Source organism: Sorex fumeus, unplaced genomic scaffold (assembly GCF_029834395.1).
Source record: "Sorex fumeus unplaced genomic scaffold, SorFum_2.1 ptg000037l, whole genome shotgun sequence".
In the NCBI taxonomy this organism is placed as follows: Eukaryota; Metazoa; Chordata; class Mammalia; order Eulipotyphla; family Soricidae; genus Sorex; species Sorex fumeus.
In genome coordinates, this window is record NW_026606094.1 from 71,802,501 (window position 1) to 71,823,575 (window position 21,075).

The following is a 21,075-nucleotide window of genomic DNA, read 5'->3' on the forward strand; positions in this document are numbered from 1 at the left end:
TTGTGCCTTTTGGGAGATGGTTTGGAACTTGTTCGGGGCATACTGAATTTAAGGTGCTAGGTGGAGCACTGTTGGAAAGAATTCTGACCCGCTAATCTGGCTCAGTCTGAAATGATGCAAGTGTGTTGCAAGGTCCTGGGTAGACTGGGTAGATTCCAGGTTATTCTGCTTTGCTGGCACCTTCCTGAACATGACCCAGAAGGTAAACTGTGGAGCTCCTCCGCCGTGGGTGCTGATTATCAATACTGGTTGTTGAATGACTGTGATCGTTTCAGTTTGATGTAGCTAAGATCAAATAGAAGAACCTATGTTATTCTTGAAAATAATGACATATCTGTCCTAGATTTCCTATACTTGCTTTTATCTGACCTTTTATGTATATACGCGTAGATATAGCAAATGTTTTCTTAACAAAAAATATTAAATCTTAATGGGTCTTGAGAGATGATACAGTGGGTAGGGTGCTTGCTTTGTTTGCAGCCTACCCTGGTTCAATCCCTGGTATCCTATATATGGTCCCCCAAGCACCCCTAGAAGTGATTCCTGAACATAGAGCCCAAAATAACAGCTGAGAATTGCTGGGTATGGCCACAAAACCAATAAATAAATAAACAACGTTTCAAAGGAACTACATAATGAAACTGGCAGAGGAGTGGGGGAGGGAGGATTGTATTCTTAATCCTGCCTTTTTGCCTTATTTCCTTTTTACTTTGTTTTTACCTATATGCATAACTTTCCATTTTGCTTCGTTTTTGAGTCACACTTTGCTTTACTGAGTGCTTATTCCTGACTCCGAGCTCAGGCATCACTCTGGCACTTTCGGGAGACCATCTGGGGGACCAGGGATCAAACCCAGGTCAGCCACATGCAGAGAAAATGCCTTACCCTCTGTACTGTGTCTAAAATTTTATTCTACTCATTCTCATTTGTTTTTTAAGATATCATTTCTTATTTATTTATTTTAGATACTTTCCCCCCTAAAGAGCAATAACCTTTGTGGGGGAACTCTAGACCAAAATGTTGTGCTTAATTGAGGAAGAATGTCAAACAAATACAAGCTGAATTCCTGGCACACAGCAGTCACTGCATTTGGTGGAAAAAGAAAAGCACCACCACTTAGCCACAGGGCTGCTGAGGGAAATGCGTTTTGCACAAAGACTATAGGCTGGGATTGTTCACAAGGTTCTAAACCGTGCTGTTGCTGTTTATAATTGGAAATGTCAGAGAGAAGAGAGAAAGACCCACTGAGGTTTTCAGGAAGTGCCTCCTGGATTTAAACCAAGAGCCACTGTGAATTCTCAGCAGAGGAGGTGCTGATGGGAGGCGTGTCTGGGGACAGTGTGTGTGCTTGTACAGAATGGGGTGGCAGGACTGCCTGGCTGTGCTTTGTAGTGATTCAGCCATGCTGTGGTGGAAAAAACAGGAGAGGAAAAGGCAGGGTCATTCTGGCACTCAGTGGTGATCCCCCAAATTCCCTGGGATATTAGTTTCTGTGTGGTATGTTCTCTGAACTTGTTCGAGTTGGCGCCTCTGCCAACACTAGCTGCCAGCCAACTAACCTTGTTCCAAGAAGGCCTCACATAGTTGCAGAACAGACAATTAAACTTGAGTTTAAATTGAGACTCATAGAGATACAGCTTTGTTTGTTTTGTTTTGTTTTGTTTTGTTTTGCTTTTTATGGCAAATGTCAGGCATGGTTGACTCTGACTGTCAAACTTTCCCAGGCTCCAAAAGAACCACTTAAGGTTTTTTCAGGGCCTTGAGATTAGAATCAAGGCCTCAAGACAGGATACAAGGGAAGTTACTTAAACTGGGAAGGACCCCCACTGTTGCCCTCAGGATATATCATCATCATCATCATCATCATCATCATCATCATCATCATCATCATTACTGTTCTACAACGTGATAGAAGGGATAGAAATCTGAGCTTGGTGAGAGGCCATATGTGCATTTCATAATTTCATTTAATGCACTCCTGTGTTAACATGTGGGTGCTTGAATTTGTGTTAAGCAAGCCACACTCGAATGTGAACCACTGTTGGTACACAGGTCACAGTGTTAAGAAATGATCTAATATGAAATTCAATTATTAGAAGAAAAGACAGTGGAAGTTTGAGTGTAATTTGAGCATTTCAGTGGCACTCACTTTTCTGGCTATTACCTTTTTGAAAGGTAATAGATTTGTTGGGAAGCATGGAGCTTAAATTGCACTCTACTTAACAGAGAAACATTGTTATTTATTCATGAAGATCTTCTACTTATTATTGCTATGAATGATGCTAATTAGTCATTAATATCTTCCCTCCCCTCCTCTTCTTCACCCCTGTTCCCCTTTACTTTTTATATTTATTATTGATCAATCAGGGTATTAATACTTTTGTATATTAATCAGCGTTCTCCAAAGAAACAAAATCAATAGGATATATATTTTTAGGAGATTTTTAAAAACAAGAATAGTTTTGAATTATGTAGGCTAAGAAGAACAATTTGTGATCTCCAAGTTGAAAAACCAGGAAAGCCAATTCCACAGGCAAAGGCCTCAAAATAAGGGACTTTGGTGGCCTAAGGCAGAAGACAGATCTCTTAACTTTCCCAGAGAGCAGAACCAGTTTTTCTATTTTGTTATACTTGGGCCCTCAATGGGTTGGATGATGCTTACCCAAAGTATCGTTCCAATTTTAGTGTATGTGCTGAAGTAGTGAGGGCAATCTTTTCTCATGGTGCTAATTTAGATGCTAAGTTTGTCCAAAATACTCTCAAAGACATTGCCCCCAAATAATGTTTATTTAGCCATTTAGGAATCCCTATGCTCAAGACAAGTGAATTGTCACTTTTCACCAACATATTTTGTTGTTGGTTTTTGTTTGTGTTTGTTTGTTTTAGGGCCAAAGTCCAGCTGTCTTCAAGGTTACTCCTTGTCTGTGCTCAGGGATCACTCCTGGCAGGGTTCTGGGGACCTTATGTAGTGCCAGGGATTAAATCTGGGTCAGCTGCATGCAAGACAAGCAACTGACATGCTGCACAATAACCCCAGTCCCTACCCAATGTATTTTGTAAATTGGAAGGATATGCATACACTCCTGTTGTCCGGATCAGCATTTGACTATATGCTTGAACTCCCAACTCTGTGAAATGAGGTCTTTGGTGCCCATACTTTGCCCTCTCTATTTTCTGTCTTCTACTTCCCAAATGTTCTCAGATGGTCCTTTGTTTGTTTGTTTGTTGTTTTTATTGATGTTTTTATTTTTAAGTTGACATTTTGCTAAAATGAACTTCTGCAGGGGAGGAAAATGATGCTAGAAGTCATGATACAGATGGAGATTGGTGTTACCACCACAGTCAAGATGTAGTACGTTCCATCACCCAAAAAATTGTCTAGTGTTACTAAATTCTTGTAATCACACCCAGTTGTGTCTCTAATTCCTGGAAATCACTGCTCTATCTCAGCATTCCTTGCCTTTTAAAAATGTCTTACAAGTGTGATATGCACCATGATCCTAGGATCCTACCTCCTTTCACTCAGTGTAATGTGTTTGAGATTTATCCATATGGTGTGCATCAAGGCTTCTTCCTTCTTCCTTTTTTCCTGGCCCATGGCTGGGTAGAGTCCCAGAGTGTGTTAATCCATTGAAGGACATCCATTGAAGGACATTCAGGTTGTTTCTGTTCATAGTGATTATGAATAAATCTGATGAAACATTTATGTACAAGATGAAGAATGCAAGTCTTTTTCTGATGTAAATACCCAGTGAGATTACAGTGTCATATGCTAAGTGTATATTTAACTTTCTATGAAGTGGCCCAACTGTTTGCTGTATTGACTATAACATCTCACAAGATTATCAAAGGTGTATAAATGTTCCAATTGCTCCTCATTCTTGCCAGCACAAAATATTGTCAAGGTTTTTTTTTTTTTTGCTTTGTCCAATTTAGCCATTACAGTGGGTGTGCAGTGATCACTTAATACGGTTTTAGTTTGCATTTCCCTCATGTTAGTGATACAAACATCTTCTTATGCTCTGAATTGCCACTGAGGCAGCTTTTTTAGGGTGAAATATCTGCTTCAGTCTTTGCCCTTTTGGCAAGAGAGAGGTCTTACTTTCTTACCATTTAATTATGGGTTGCTTATGCATTCTAGCTGCCATCTCTCTGTTGCATATGCAGTTTGAAAATATTTTATTCCAGTGTATATGTAGCTCACCCTCTCGTTCTCTTAAAGGATCTTTCCCTAGACAAAGATTTAAAGTTGTTCAACTCATCAATTTTTTCCTTTTATGAATTGTTTCCTTTTATAAATTTGCCTTTTTAGCTTCTCGGCTTCTTGTTTTTATTTTTTGCCTAGGTTCAGTTCTCAATGATTTTGCCTATGTTTTCTTTTTTAAAAATGTAGTTTTATGTTACATATTTAGATCTATGATCCATTTAAGCTAATTGTAATATCTGAAGTTTAGATATAATGAAATTGGGGGGTTTTGTTGTTTTTGATATGAGTGTCCAGTTATCTCAATACCATTTGTTTAAAAAAAAAGTTATGGCTCACTCTTAAAGCCCCTGTTCTTATTGGGAGACACATGCCCTTGAACATGTATCTCACTTGCTTGTCTCTATGTATTTTTCTTGCTTCTTCCACTCTTGAAAAGTCCATGTTCTCTCTTCAACATGTACTTCCTCTTTCTCCCCCTTCATATCTTTCTAAGTAAGTTTTGTTCAATTAAAACTATCTGGCTGCGTACACAAAAAAATTAAATAAAATAAATAAAAAGTGTGTTCTTTATCCATTAAAATGCTTTTATGCCTTTGTCAAAATCAGCTGATCACATTTGTATGGATCTACTTCTAAACTCAATTCTATTCCCTTTGCCGGTATCATATTATCTTGTGGTTACTGTAGCTTGTAGTAAATTTTGAATCAAGTTGTTTAAGGCTCCAGATTTTATTTTGCAAGATTATTTTAGTTATCCTAAGTTTTTGTCTTTCTATGTAACTTTTAGAGTCACCATATATATTAAAATTTTACTAGGGTTTTGATTGGAATTGCATTAAATTTCTAGAATAACTTTTAAAGTTAATTGGCATTGTTACTATGTAGAGTCCTCTAATTCATGAGCACAGTATTACTATCCTCATTTATTTAGTCTTTGGAATAAACTCATCAGCATTTTCTGGTTTTTGGAGCCCATATCCTGTCCATATTTTGCTTGATTTATGTATACATATTTCACTTGTACTTGGAGCCATTTTAAGGTATTAAAAGGCTTTTGAATTGTCATCTTCCGGTTGTTTACTGCTAGTACATTAGAAACATGATTGATTTGTATGTATTAACTTCACTTCTATGACCTTGCTAGATTCACTTATTCAGACCACAGCTGACATGACTGCAGGCAAGGAAAGAGCCTTATCTCCTGCCCTATGTATGTCTCTGCCTGTCCTGCCAAGTCCTCCTTTTTCACTGCAGGGAAGGGCTGACCCCACTGACGGAAGGCTGATGAAGCCTCTGGGCCTGACCTACCCTCCCAAGACCACTTGACCACAACTTGAGCCAGATACTTCCTTACCTGAAAACTCAAAATAACAAATTCCAAAATGGATCCTTGAGCCCAACTCTTTCCAACCATACGGAGATTATCTCCTCCCAGCTGGCCGCTGACTATACATTTGTCAGCTTAACTGCCAACAAAGGAAGCAACTTTGGAAGAACAAAGTTGAGAACATGCACCACAGAGAAATCAGGTGGGGTTGAAAGACTGGTGCCAAGGAGGGAAAGAAAGTTCTTCATCACTACTCTTCACCAAGTGATCCCAAACTAAGTCAAGTCCAATAGTGATGACGAGGTCCTAGAGCAAATATACAGAGCATCTAGGGTCTGGAACGATAGCACAGAGGGTAGGGCATTTGCCTTGCACACGCCAACCCAGGTTGGATTCCCAGCATCCTATATGGTCCCCTGAGAACCGCCAGAGGTAATTCCTAAGTGCAGAGCCAGGAGTAATCCCTGCGCATTGCCAGGAGTGACCCAAAAAGCCATTATTGCTAGTACATTAGAAACACGATTAATTTGTATGTATTAACTTCACATCCTATGACCTTGCTAGATTCACTTATTCAAACCACAGCTGACATGACTGCAGGCAAGGCAAGAGCCTTATCTCCTGCCCTACCTACTTCTATATATCTAGTCTGTTTCCCTGAGCATCGGACCCAGGAGGGTTTGGAAGCACGTTCTGGAATGAAAGCTAATACTTTTCTTTCATGCCCAACAGTGAGACTCGATGTTGTTCTTGGCAAACCTTCAAGTCCTTGCTTCTCCCAATCCAAGTCGAGACCCAAAGGGTTCTATGGAACTCTCAGTGCAAAGAACCTAACAAAGTAAATAAAGAAGTAAATAAAGTCTGGGTCCATTTACCTTAATATCTAAAATCAGTCCACAAACACCTTAAGAACATTGTGAACTTTCTAGAAATTTTAGAATCGCCACCCTGCTTTGGGTTCATTTTTGTTGCCTTTGTCTCCTTTCAGTTCATAATCTTTATCCTTTTCAGAGTTAACAAACCCTTGTTCCTCTGCTAAGAATCCTGCCTTTTGCCCTGCAGGCAGGAGGAGAGAAAAGGGAGGGGGGGGGGGGGTGTCTCCAGGCTGACCTGAGGGAGGGAGGTTCTGTTACCTGTAGAGGGAGTTTCAGGTACAGGCTATTAACAATGGAGGTTATCAGCAGCCCAGGATAGGTTTACTCTGCACAGTTTCCATTTGAAGAGCTCCAGTCCCCCCGCCCCCACCCCCGACCCTGCCAACAAGGAAGTTATTGGCACACATTCCCAGCGCCAACCCGAACCTGGCTCTTCTCAGAGGCCGTGGTTCAGTCCTGGCTGCACTTCAGGGCTCTGGATCCCACTAATACTTGCGTCTCAGGCCCCAGCCCTTTTAAAAGCAGCAGCCTCTGTCTCTGTTCCTGTTTCCTGTCCCCCACCCCTCCCTCCTGATCACCCTTCTCTGCCCCCTCCTTCCTGCAGAAGGGGGCGGGGGGGTGGGGCTGTCACACTTATTGTGGAGCAGCATGTGCCATGGCCCGGACAGCGGGATTTGCACACTCCCCCTCAGCGACAGGCCTGCCACATATTCCGACTGTTTCACCTGTGCTGCTTTCCTTCAGGGATGTCGTGGTGGAGTGTCTGTAGCGCCTGTGGTGAGGAAGCCAAGACTTGCTGGGTTCGGCTTTCCACTCTCGGGAAGATCACTTACAGTGTCCCCTCTGTGCTTCATCGTAGCCAGTGATCATCTGACACTCAGAGCCAGCGCCACCGACTTGTTCCAGTGCCCATTAAAAGGAGTCTACACGGTGAAATATTTGGAACAGATGCTGCAAAGTCTTCCCATTCTTTTTCTCAGTACTGTTACTGTCTTTGTCTCCTACTCAGATTCCCCACCTCTTTGCAAATGAGTCTTCTGGAGGAGTCCATTTTCTTTCTGACAATACTATTTATAAAAACTGGGAGACACAACTTCAAATCAAGGCTTTGAAATACTATTGAAGGATTGAAACTATGTGTTCACTGTCACTGTCCTCCCGTTGTTCATCGATTTGCTCGAGTGGGCCCAGTAACCTCTTCATTGTGATACTTGTTACTGTGTTTGGCATATTGAATACGTCATGGGTAGCTTGCCAGGCTTTGCCATGTGGGCGAAATACTCTCAGTAGCTTGCTGGTCTCTCTGAGAGAGGTGGAATTGTACTCGGTCGGCTATTTTGGCCGTTTGCAAGGCAAACGCCTTACCCGCTGTGCTATTGCTCCAGCCCAACTAAGTGTTATTTATTAATAATTTCAGGACCTAGCTTTCCAACTCTGGCCTCTTTTTTAGTCTAAACATTGTTTTTTTCATAGGTCCACCATAGTTTTTTTTTTTTAAAGGTCATTTCATCTGGGTGACTGATAGGCATATGAAAAAGACACTTATCAGGGAAATGCAAATTGGACACAATGAGATATCATCTCATACCAGTAAGAATGGCATATATCAAAAGGATATATTGTTGTTGGGGATGTGGTAAGTAAGGAAACCTCTCTCACTGCTGGTGGGCATGTTATTGGTTTGGCCTTTGTGGAAAACAGCATGTGGATTCTCCAGGAAAGTGAGAGTAGAACTCCCCTACGACCCAGCAATTCCACTTATTGGCATCTACCCCCCAGAACACAAAAGACATTAATTCAAAAATATTTAAATATTTGTAATTTGCACCTAAGTTCACTGCTACAATAAGCATAAGAGCCAGGATATACAAACAGTCTGAATGTCCCAATAATAAGCGAATGGATAAAAAAATTGTGGTATATATACATAATGGAATACTGTGCAGCTGTAAAACAAGATGCAATCTTGCATTTCTCAGCAATTTGGACGGTACTGGATGGTATCATGTTAAGAGAATTAAGTGAGAGGGCTGAAGTCATTCATCTGTGGAACAAGGGTATAGACAGGATTACACCCTGATAAACTCTTGGCCTTGGATTTTAAAAAAAGAATAAAGATTACCAAGCAAAAGGAGAAGGGTTGGGAATGAAGGCCAGACTAGAGGTTCAGTAGGGACAGTGGTAGAAGTGTTTAGGGACTTGGATGGTCATAGAATGCAGTAACTGTACATCAAAACCACAGACTCCAATACTATTGCAATCAGATCACCTAAACTTATCAAAATAAAATAGAGTAAAACAACAAAGGAAGTCCAGCAAATATAAGAGTCAGATATTCTAACAGTTTCATTTTTAGTCTTAAAATCGCTGGGAATAGCCACACGTGCTAGGGGAAAAGGAAGCTCAGATAGAGAAGGGAGCACCAAATAAAGGGTGTTGGGAGGATCCTCCCAGGAGGGGAGAAACATGCTGAAAATAGACTATAGACCAAACATGATTGCCACTCAGTGCCTCTCTTGCAAACCACAGGACCCAAAAGGAGAGAGAGAGAGAGAGAGAGAGAGAGAGAGAGAAAGAGAAAGAGAGAGAGAGAGAACAAAAGGGAATGCCCTGCCAAAGAGGCAGGGTGGGATGGGGGGGACGGGGGATGGGAGGGATGCTGGGGACCCGTGGTGGTGGAGGATGGGCACTCGTGGAGGGATGGGTACTTGATCATTGTATAAGTGAAACCCAAGCACAAAAATTTGTAAGTCTATAACTGTACCTCATGGTGTTTCACTAATAAAAAAAAAAATCCTGGGAGTATTGGCATCAAATTCCTATCCAGTGGGATCAGAGAAATACTGCAGGGGTTAAGGCACTTGCCTTGCATGTAACTGACTGGTTTAATTCTTGGCACCAGATATGCCCACCCCACTCCCCTAAGTACACTAGAAATAATCCACCAGGTAAGATCCCCCAAACAAAATATAATATTTTTTAGAAAAGTAAATTCCCATTTAGGAACAAAAGGACAACAGGATTGAAGCTGTAAAGAACCAGCATCATGGTGTAACCATGAAAGGTAGCACTTCTCTTCCCACACCTGCATGTTTGGCAGAACAGACAGAAGCCAGAGGGCTGGGAGCTAAGCTTTAGATGGAGTTTCTGCCTCCAAAATTCAGATAGAAAGCTTACATGGTTTAAAAAAAAAAAAATCTACATGCTCCAGTACTAGAAAGTGGATGGCTCTTTTTTCTTTTTAACATGCTAAGAGCTCTCACTCAAAATTCACATTAAAAAAAAATAAGTCAAAATATTTGATAAGGTATGAGTAGTGACAGGAACTTGCAAACAGTGTGCTTTGGGGAAGGGGGTGTGGAACATAAAAAGATTCGTTGAGTAAGTCCAAAACCACAAAAGGTTTATAAGAATTAGCTGGCTGCATGTAGCACTACAAAAAAAGAAGCAGAAAGTTTGGGAGGCATGAAGCACTGAAGGAGGCAGGAGGTAGAAAACAAACAAACACAAAAATGTGAAAGCTGTCAAAGGTCCTTGGAATTCCACAAGATACAGAAAACAAGAGCCAAGCATTCCTTTGGGGCGGTGCCGCTGGATTCCTGAGCTTGGTTGAGGGTCTCGAGAGGGAAAGCCAGACAGTGAGTCCCTATGCACCGAGGGCCACCTCCAAGAGAGATGGGGCCCCTGGTCCTGGACATCAGCTTGGCAGCTCCCACCCAGAAAATCCATGAAGAGGAATGGGTGCATTTACACCCACATACAGAATGTCCATAGTAGATTAGAAGGCATTTCACAGTAACAAAAGACAGGTGAGCGCTATGTATGTGCCTCTGTGTGTGTACCTGTGTACAAACAGGCAAAGGTGTGTGTATGTGAGGTCGGGGTGAGGAGCTCAACCCTGGTCCCTCCCCTGCACTGTTTCACGCCTCCAGCCTGATGCCTGGCTCAGGTCAGCTTTCTCCTGACATGAGTAGCTGAGGGGTTTGCTCCGTTGTCTTCTCTTTATTATCTTTCCAGCTCCCCTCTCTCCAGCAATTTTCGTGAACTGCTTACAATTCCATTATGCTGTGGCACAGCTAAAAGAACCACCCTCTCATTTAAAGGTAGATTGGGAAGGAGGAGCCCGAGGGCCACAACTGACAGTGCTCAGGGGAACATATACAGTCCCTGAGTCAAACCTGGGTCACTCGCATGCCAGGCAAGTACCTGCTGTACTCTGGCCCCAAAGATGGATCTTTGAGGATGGGATGTGGCTCTGCAGAACACATACCTTGCATGAGTGAACCCTGAGTTCAATGTCTGCAAAAATAAATACTTAAACAAAGAGGTACTTACTTTCATTGCCTTTCTGAATGTTTGGCTCTACTGCCATTGACAAGGGAGTCATGGCCTCTGAGGCCTGTCCCATTGGCTGCCCCACACTTCTCTGTCCTTTAATCTCCACATGTCCCTCCTTTACTTTTGCTTATTTTGGGTTTGGGGCCACACCCAACAGTGCTTAGGGCCAACTCCTGGCTCTGCACTCAGGGCTCACTCCTGGCGGGTCCCAGGGGCCATGTAGGGTGCCAGGCATTGAACCCAGGTTGGCCAAGTGCGAGGCAAATGCCCTACCTGCTGTACTATCACTCCGGCCCCTACCATGACTCTTTCTACTTTCCACCTCCTCCCTAGATGCTCCTGTTCGGTTGTTTGTTTTTCTGATTTTTCCTTCCTGGAGGCACCTGGGACTCACATAGGGATCAGAGTGTTCTCTGTTGCTATGGAAAGAGCCCCAGCTGTAGAACATGTCCTAGGAAAGCTGTGCAGGTCGAAGTGAGGAGACAGTGGTACTGTTTCATTGCTGTCCTGCGAGGAGGAGCAATGGCATTTACAAATGAACTCAGGGCTGTATATAGAAATGTGACTGTGTCTACTGTTCTTGGGTGTCAGTCTCACGTTATGTTATTTTATATTTCATAAATGAGTGCAGTCCTTCTCTGTCTGTCCCTCTGACTCATTTCACTCAGCATGATACTCTCCATATCCATCCACTTACAAGCAAACTTCATGACTTCATCTCTCCTAACAGCTGCATAGTATTCCACTGCATAGATGTACCAAAGTTTCTTTAACCAGTAGTCTATTTTCAGGCACTCAGGTTGTTTCCAGATTCTGGCTATTGTGAACAGTACTGCGATGAACATACAAAACATGAAAGCTTTGTAACTGTATCTCATGTTGATTCAATAAAAAAAAAAAGAAAAAGAAAAGAAATGTGACTGTGCCCAGCAAAGATCTTAATGAAGATTTTGAAGTTTTGTACTCTGAGGGAGATGGAAAACTTTTGCAGGTGTCACATGAAATGACAAGATTCCCATGCCGTAGAAGGGAAGCTGGCTGTGTAGGGACAAAAGGGGGCTTTTTGCCTGTCTTCCTGGGAAATTCCCCAGACATGAGTGCAAAAGAGCAGTGTGTATCAGTTCAAGTTCAGGGCCAGGGGTGAGCTCCATGGGCAGTGTCTGCCTATGGGAGAGTCTGGGCTGGTGGTAAAGAACCTCCTTCAATGGGAAGCAATCGCAACTCAACTCTGAGAGCAGTGCACCGCCAGCAAGGGGTTCAATTAAGGGACTAACATGGAGGCAAGTGTCATAGGGAGCTGCCTCTGGTGGTTGTGTGGAGGAGGGCCCAGTCGGGAGGCAGAAAGACAAGGCACAAAAATTGCTGCATCATGTCAGCATGTGCAGATGCAAAATAGGAGCCCATGTTCAGAAAAATAACTCGGGAAAACATCACGAAGAATGCGTAGCAGAGTGACTGTGGTTTGCGTTGACTTCTCCATTCTTGGGCAAGAAGGTAGCTGCCAACACATAGTAGTCAAAGTCATGTCAATAACTAAAATGCCCCCAGTGGGTGGAGAGAATAGGACCAGACACATCTAGAGTGTCCCAACAGAGACGCTGATTCTGCTCTACCTCTTCATAACAGAAATAGCATCACGTAAGCCTGCTCCCAAACTCTCACCAGTGGCCCTCCTCTTCCCATCCACAGACCATCATACAGAGCAAAGGCATGTCTGCAAGTCTAGGAATTTGACAACTTCTCTGGGTGGCTGCCATGGGTGTGCAAACAGCTGATTGAGGCACCAAGCTTAAGAAAAGGAGGTTAAAGGAGCCATTCATTTTATCTGTTGATTCAAATCGCCTGTCTGAATTTCTAAAAATGAGACACCAAACAGATCCCAACATTCCTCATTCTGGAACCGCCTGGCGGATGCACATTTGGGATTCAAGGAACATTGTGTCAGGCCTGATCTGGGAGACTTTGTTTTTCTGAAAAATTGCACGTGGCTCTGTGGATGCCAGGCTCTGGGTGATCTTCCACCTGGCTGATAAAGATGCCAGCTGCAGGGAGAAGACAGTGCCATGCTGGCAGTACTTGGGGGTTCCAACGCTGTCATGTAGGGCCAGCAGCCTGGGTGTTGATACTTGTCTGCACTGAGTCTGGGAGGAGAGGCAGGAGGCCGAGGGAGGGGTTATGAGCAAGCTGTGTGCCTGGAAATTGAAGTTCTACTGAAAAAGTTTGAGCCCATCAGAGATTCTACTTTTCTGAGGTGCAAAGGCTAAAAGGTGTCCCAAAATGATAGGTTTTTTTTTCTTAAGATAGACAAGAAAAACTCATATATCAGGTCAGCACTTGTCTACCAGGGTCAACTCTCTAGATTTTCATCTGTGTTTCCCACAAAAACCAATGTCCATCTGATGGATACAAGAATAGCAAACAGTAGCAAATAACAGGAGGGTGTGTGTTTACAACTCCTTTTCCCAAATGAGACACTGCAACTTGGTCCATTCACTTGTTGGATGGCGAATGAATATGCAAAAGCTTTTATAATTTTGCAAGGCACGGCAGCTGTGACTCTTAGTACTGTTACTGCATTTATGACTTTCTGATCTGGTTGACTTGCTTTTCAGCTTTTGCATGACTGGGGGGGATGGGCTAATTTACATTCCTCTTCTGCTTCTTTTCATCTTTTATGAATCCAGCCTAAAAAGATAAAGGTAAAGGGCCTCCCGTTGTTCGTCGATTTGCTCGAGCGGGCCCAGTAACGTCTCCATTGGAGACTTTGTTGTTACTGTGTTTGGCATATCAAATACGTCACGGGGAGCTTGCCAGGCTCTGCTGTATGGGCGAGATACTCTTGGTAGCTTGCTGGGCTCTCCGAAAGGGGCAGAGGAATCGAACTCGGGTCGGTCATGTTGGCTGCATGCAAGGCAAACGCCTGTACTATTGCTCCAGCCCTATTCCATCCAAAACCTTACTTTAGGAGACCCAAGTCGGTGAAAGGTTCATGTGTGGACTTGGCTCTTCTAAGTTTGTTCCTGGAAAATCTGGCAAATTGTCACCCTCAACACTGTTAAGTCCTAGGGCAAGGGGACTTGGGAATGAGACTTGAACATGTAAGGTTGTAACTTCCGTGCCCTGGCACCTCACCCACCATGGAATGCCTTTGCCAACTTTACTGGTGTGACACCCAGCACACTCTGAGTGCTGCAAATTGTGTGTGGCCCCAGCACCCCACAATCCAGGGAAGGGAAGTGGAGAGAGAACAAGAGCAAACTTAGAAGTGATGTTTCGCTTTCTTGGTTGGAGCAGATATTGCCTTGGGGAATGCGTTTTTCTCTCCTTGCAGTGGCTTAATGAAGTTTTCAGTATTTAAAGGGAACAAGATATTTGGTGAATATTTGAAAAGATTTCCTGCGTCTGCATCCTGTTACCACAGAAACAGGAGTTCTTAGTTAGCATTGTAGGCTTTAACAGAGCCAACCAAGGATGTATCATTAGTAAAGTTCGCAGATGGAGAAGAAATGACCATCACTGTGTCACAGTCTTTGATGTACAAATGTCCTTAGATGTCCTTTTGTACTAAACGCACTAAACTTAAATATAGATGTGGCCACATTAGCCCTGAAGAGAGCTGTTCTTTCTTGTCTCCTGGGAGAGACCTGACTAGCCGAGTTGTCTGAAGGGCTGAAGAGCCCTCTAGTGGGATGCAACACAAGAAGTCAGCGTCTGATTTAGTCCCACAAGTTGAACTGCCTCCTGGAAGTTTAAATGTGACTCGTCATTTCCTTTTTAACATTTTGGAAGAGATTTGACAACATATTTTTCACACGGATTCATTAAGAATGAATTGAGACCTATGCTCAGTAGGAACTAAAAGTGAAATCCATAATCCAAGGACAAACACTATCCTTGACTTCACAAGTCTCCCCTTTCAAAGTTTGAAGTGGGTAGTGTCAGGGAATGGGGATATAGGTTGGTCATCAATAATATTGTTTAAAAGTAGATGAAATGACAACAACCTTCTCCCACTCCCCACCCCCACCCAGGCCCCCATATGTCCACAGCTCCTCCTTTGCATAGAGGAATGCCTTGTTCTACCCTTCCTCAAGGTTAATGCCTTGAATCACACTTTGACTATCCAAATAAACTTCTGAGATCTTTATCTTGTAACTAGGAAGATTACAAAGTACTTTCTCCTTGGGGCTGAAGAGATAGTACAGAAGGTAGGATGCTTGCCTGAGCACTGCCAAGAGTTAATTCCTGAGTCAGGATTCACCTCTAAGCATCACCTAATGTGGCCCCAAAACAAAACAACAACAACAAAATCATTAAAACTACTTCCACCACTGTGCAAGCCTCGCATGCTGGAGTTTCACAAAAAAAGTCCATATTTCTGCTGGTCGCTTCATCTGATCATTAATTATTTATAAATAAAATGAGACTTTTTAAAAATTCTGAACACTTTGCAGTTTAAAATGGTGAATTGATTTTAATGACTCAGAGACTTTTTAAAAAGCATGTTGTCTGAGGAATATCTTGCCAAATATTTGTTTCCCTTAAAATATGCATGCCATTAAGTTTGGGACCTTCCTCGTGGTTCTCTTGGATTTTGCTTTTTTTTTGTTTCGTGGGACATTGCAAGGCAAAGTCCTGGCCCATATCTTTTGTTGACCATCATCCATGAACTCTTTTTGTTTTTTTGTTTTTGTTTTTTTTGCTTGCTGGGTCACACCCAGCAATGCACAGGGGTTACTCCTGGTTCATGCACTCAGGAATTACTCCTGGCCTTGCTCAGGGGACCATATTGGATGTTGGGAATTGAACCCGGGTCGGGCCACATGCAAAGCAAATGGCCTACCCACTGTGCTATCACTCCAGCCCATCCATGAACTCATAATGGTACAGAAAGAATATTTCCAGACGACACGAATGCTCCCATCTGTGATGCTTGTGTGCTTGTGCCTTACAGCGTGTGTGTGAGATTTGTGTCAGAGTGAAGGAGGAAGCCAAAGCCAGGCAGGCTCAGAGCCTGGAAGCCACAGCCAAGTGCCTGGTTTCTACATGGCGATGCTGGAGAGGCAGGCTGTGGCTTTTGGGGCAACAAGTCTGGCCAGAACAGAACCTGCTCAGAGCATGTCTGTCCATCTTCAGGAACAGCTAAGGCTCCCGTTTCCCAGGATATGGTGCAGCCTAACAAACAGAACCATTTCTGAGCTCACGGGATAGTCCTCTCAGATTGGGATTCCTTAAAGGCTCAGTCCTGCACTGCAGAAGGCCTTGATGTATGTCCTGCCCCTGTGTCAGGTCTGTACCCTAAGGCAAGGCCAGCTCCCCCGGCCCCTGTTCACTCACTGACCCACTCACTTGGTCAGTGAGTAGTTATTAAGCCTCTCTGAGCCAAAGCCTGTCCTGCTCTCTGGAGCCATATTAGTAAACCACACAAATAAGACCTTTCTTCCTAATATAGAAAATTGGGGTGAGCCTCAAGTTCAAGACCTCAGGTAGAAATGTTGGCAATGGAATGCACAAATAGAAATACATTTTGTACTTCCTTCATGCTAAAATTTAAAGAAAGAAAAATGGTACCCTGAGAGAAAATAATCATAGACTTATTTAGATTGGGAATGAGAAAAGGTCTCTGAAGGGATAATGTTTAAGGGATGATTTCTGGAGGTTGATTCTGCTTCAGTGATGAGACCTATGGGCTGCCCAGCCACAGGAAGGTCATGAGTACTAGACCTGAGCCTAACTCGGTACCACTCTGAATAACCTGGAATGAGACAGTATGACAGAACCAACCTCAATCACTAAGCTGAGTGATCAGAGGATTGATCCACGACAGGCAGAGAGGAGACACGAGACCAGGTGACCACTCAGATCCTAGAAGCAGGGACCATAACACAGAAGCAGAAGCCTAGGATGTGGATGGAGGTCACCTAGGAGAGGAGAAAGTGGTCTATGATTTGGGTACCTTGGGAGTTCGAGCTTAGTAAGGAGGCCCCTGTAGGTCCCCAGGGAAAGAGGGGTGTGCAGGAGGGAGCCTCCAAGATTGATGGTGTCTGCATTGTTGAAATGGGCCTTGGCAGGGCAGTGGGGTAGGCCTTACAGCAGTCACAAAGTTGGCTGACCTGCAAATGTTACCTGCCCTTATCATCATATCGCTTTTTCTCTGTTACAGATAAGCACAGACACTCCCAGCTTGAGGAAGGCAGATCTTAAAGGTCGGAGTGCACTATTGGCTGACATCCAACAAGGAACTCGCCTACGGAAAGTCACGCAGATCAATGACCGAAGTGCCCCGCAAATTGAGAGTAAGTCAGCAGCCAGGTGGGCCTGCTGGGAGCCAAAGGCTTGCTCAGAGCAAGGGACACCTCTGTTACCAAAGATACATCTGGTCAGCTCAGACCTGGTCCCTGGACAGCCCACGTGGGCCAGCCAATCAGAGCTTCCCTCCCAAGTCTGCTGATGGCTTATAGCATATCTTCCATTACTTTTCAAATGTCTAAAACCACTGTGGGGGGAGATAACTTTTATTGTGGCCAAACACATATACTATGAAATTCATCATGTTAAGTATCTAGTTTGGTGACACATATGCATTTAAGTGACTGAACCCCAGCCCCCTCTCCAGTTCCAGAACACCTTAATCACCCCTGAGAAAATCTCATACTCATGAGTGAATGCTGACTGTCCTCTGTCACTGGAAACTACTAGATCTTCATTCTGCCTCTGTGGATTTGCTTATTTGGGATATTTTCTGTAAATGGAATCATGCAGTGTTGATAGTCATTTGTGTCTGAGTCTTTGCACTTGGAATAATGCTTTCTAAGTCTTTCTGTGCATTAGCACGGATCAGTATCTTATTCCTTCTTATTGGGTTGTGAAGGTGACCACACTGGTTTGAACTGCACCGGTTCACTGACAAAGAGTTTTTAAATAAATAGGAAAATATTTTAGAGATCATCTAAGCATGAATCACTGTGCCTATAAATAAGTAAAAATATGGATTTCTTTTCTACATTATCTTTCATTTTCAATGCCTAGCATTCATAACATGTGTAACATCTGTCATGTTTTGTATCATGAAACAATATTGATGTAGGGACTGACAGATACTTCATCTTGAAAACAGATGACACAAATTTTCCGTATAACATTTTGTAAATATATTTTCTCTTTATGATTTTTTGCAATGGCAATGACTTTTCTCTAGATTATTGTATTGTAAGACTGTAGCACTGTAGCACTGTCCTCCCACTGTTCATCTATTTGCTCGAGCGGGCCCAGTAATGTCTCCATTGTGAGACTTGTTACTGTGTTTGGCATATCGAATACGTCACAGTAGCTTGCCAGGCTTTGCCACGCAAGCGAGATACTCTCAGTAGCTTGCTGGGCTCTCCGAGAGGGGCGGAGGAATCAAACCTGGCTTGGCCAGGTCGGCCTCACACAAAGCAAATGCTCTATCGCTGTGCTATCGCTGCAATAGATAATAATAGTTTCTTTTGTTTTGGGTCAAGTTTGTTGAAGGTTGCAATAGTACATGAAAACTATTTTCAATGTAAGGTATACATACCTTTTGCAATAATGCATGATGGTAATTCTCAAAGATAGCCCCAAACATAATTGTAACTATCTGTCTATATATGCCAGTACACAAAAGTAAAACAATTATTTTTAAGATGGTTTTCCACATTGATTATAATAAAAGTAAGTTTCTGGGTTAGATCCATAAAATCCCAGCTAACAGCTAGGTTAATTTTTTCCCACACACTTGGTAATCCTTCCAGTGAGTAGGGAATGTATGCTATTAATACTCTGATTCATCTGGCCACTTTTATCCACCAGTAGACACTACACCTTGATGTCTGCATGCATCTGTAGCTTCAACTTCCGAACATTCTCTGCCAAGAATCCTTACAAGCTAAACATTTTCTTATTGTATATAATCAGTATCCACATTTCCCAAAGACCAGAACTAGTGACGTCTCTTCACAGGGGCTCTGTCTATAGCTTCTACTTCCCAGGGAAGAAAAAGCACAGGGATACAGGAGTGAGAACCAAGGGACAGAGATGAAAAATGTCAAGGCAAAAATCACCATAGGCTGTCACTTCCTGCTTGCTCTTCTGGAAAAGCAGTTCAATTACTGATTACATTTGATAATTGGGTTTTCTCTGTCTTATCCCCCACCCACAGCAAGGTTGAAAATGGGGTTGACTTTCCACCTACAATGTCTGTGTGCTCTCTTGGGAAAGGGGTCACTCAGCAGTATCTGGGCACTCTTTTTTAAAAAAATATTTTATTTTATTTTATTTTATTTGTATTCATCCTATCCAAGTACTAACCAGACCCGACCCTGCTTAGCTTCCGAGATCAGACAACATCGGGCGCATTCGGTAGGGCGTTTGCCTTGCACGCAGCCAACATGGCCAACCCGAGTTCGATTCCTCTGCCCCTCTCGGAGAGCCCGGCAAGCTACTGAGAGTATCTCGCCCTCACAGCAGAGCCTGGCAAGCTCCCCGTGACGTATTCGATATGCCAAACACAGTAACAACAAAGTCTTCAATGGAGACGTTACTGGGCCCACTTGAGCAAATCGATGATCAACAACGGGAGGACCTTTACTTTACTTACTTATTTATATTAGTGAAACACCATGAGGTACAGTTGTAGACTTACATATTTTTGTGTTTGGGTTTCAGTTATACAATAATTCAGTACCCATCCCTTCACCAGTACCCATTCTCCCCCACCAATGAACCAAGTAGCCTTCCCACCCACCCCCAGTACCCCCCTACCCCACCCACCGCTATGGCAGGGCATTCCCTTTTGCTCTCTCTTTCCTTTAGGGGGTTGTGGTTTACAATAGAGGTATTGAGTGGCCATCATGTTCGGTCTATAGTCTACTTTCACCATGTGTCTCGCATCCCGATCGAGTCCTCCAAACACCCTTGGTGTTCCTTTCCCTATCTGAGCTGCCTTTTGCCCCAGCATGTGCTGCCAGCTTCCAAGCCATGAAGCAGACCTCTTGGTACTTATCTCAACTATTCTTGAGTGTTCTTCTCCCATTCTGTTACTTTATATTCCCCAGATGATTGCAGTCTTTCTATGTCTGTCCCTGTTTTTCTGACTCATTTCACTTAGCATGATACTTTTCATGTAGAACCACTTGTTTGCAAATTTCATGACTTCATCTTTTCTAACTGCTGCATAGTATTCCATTTGTAGATGTACCAAAGTTTCTTTAACCAGTCATCTGTTCTTGGGCACTTGTGTTTTTTCCAGATTTTGGCTATTGTGAACAGTGCAGTAATGAACATACAAGTGCACATGTCATTTTGACTATACATTTTTGTCTCTCTGGGATATATTCTCATGAGTGGTACTGCTGGGTCAAATGGGAGCTCAATTTCTAATATCTGGGCACTCTGGAGAGAAGTTGGCACTGGTGGCCCAGAGAGACTCACAGCTATGCTTGGGCACAGAATTATGCAGAGAATCGATGCAGGAGGCACCAAGACACCAAGTGACCTTAGAGACAGGAAATTAACTGCTATGGGCTGTGTCCAGCATGGCCATGGTAAGAATCTGTTGCTCAACTCTGCTCACAAGCCCATGTCAACTCGATGCTTCTCTCTAAAGGTTCAAAAGGAACAAACAAAGAAGGAGGAGGTGCCACAACTCCACGAGGAGGAAGCACGCCCCCAGCCCTGGGAGATCTGTTTGCGGGGGGCTTTCCTGTTCTACGACCAGCAGGCCAGAGAGATGGATCAGGTAAGAAGAACATAAATTGGCCTCATAACTGGCCTATTCCTTATCATGGAAAACTGCTGGACAGTCCTCACCTCCCAGGTAAGTGTTCTTAGTGAACATACAGTTGGAGGTATATTGGGAACCAAAAGTCCTGACCATTTCCAAAGCATGTTGCCTTCCTATTTCAGTCTTTCCATGTGGCTCATTAAAGATTAGTTTAATGTAGTGTGTTGTGTTTACAATTGTGTAATCTAACCCAGACTGCAAAGCATAGAGCCAAGTTGCAAATTACAGTGAAAGATCAGTGATGTTACTCTAAACTCATTGGGAATGTGTGGGTTTTACTATTTCTCAATCATCATATTGCTGTGTGACAAAATACCCTTAAGATGCAGAGGTTTTAAATAGTAATTTGTCTACCATCTGTGGTTGACAATGTAGACAGTTGGTCTCAGCTGGGTTCCCACAGGTAGGGAGATGGTGTTCTTAATTTCTTCCTTATATCTCTGGAGTCTTAGCTGGGACAACTGACTTTATCAAGCCAGTGGTCTCGCAATAACTAAAAGACTGTGCAGGTGGCTATTTCCTTCCT

The 21,075-nt window shown here is 43.2% G+C and overlaps 1 protein-coding gene across 2 annotated transcripts in view; it reads left to right on the forward strand.

The window, feature by feature from the left end:
* WIPF3 (WAS/WASL interacting protein family member 3) overlaps positions 1-21,075 on the forward strand; it is a 112,543-nt gene that overhangs the window by 69,812 nt on the left and 21,656 nt on the right. For both annotated transcript variants that reach the window (XM_056117940.1, XM_056117941.1), the window contains exons 3-4: positions 16,911-17,043; positions 20,373-20,504. In XM_056117940.1, coding sequence (XP_055973915.1) covers positions 16,911-17,043; positions 20,373-20,504 — 265 coding nt within the window. The remainder of the gene's footprint in view (positions 1-16,910; positions 17,044-20,372; positions 20,505-21,075) is intronic.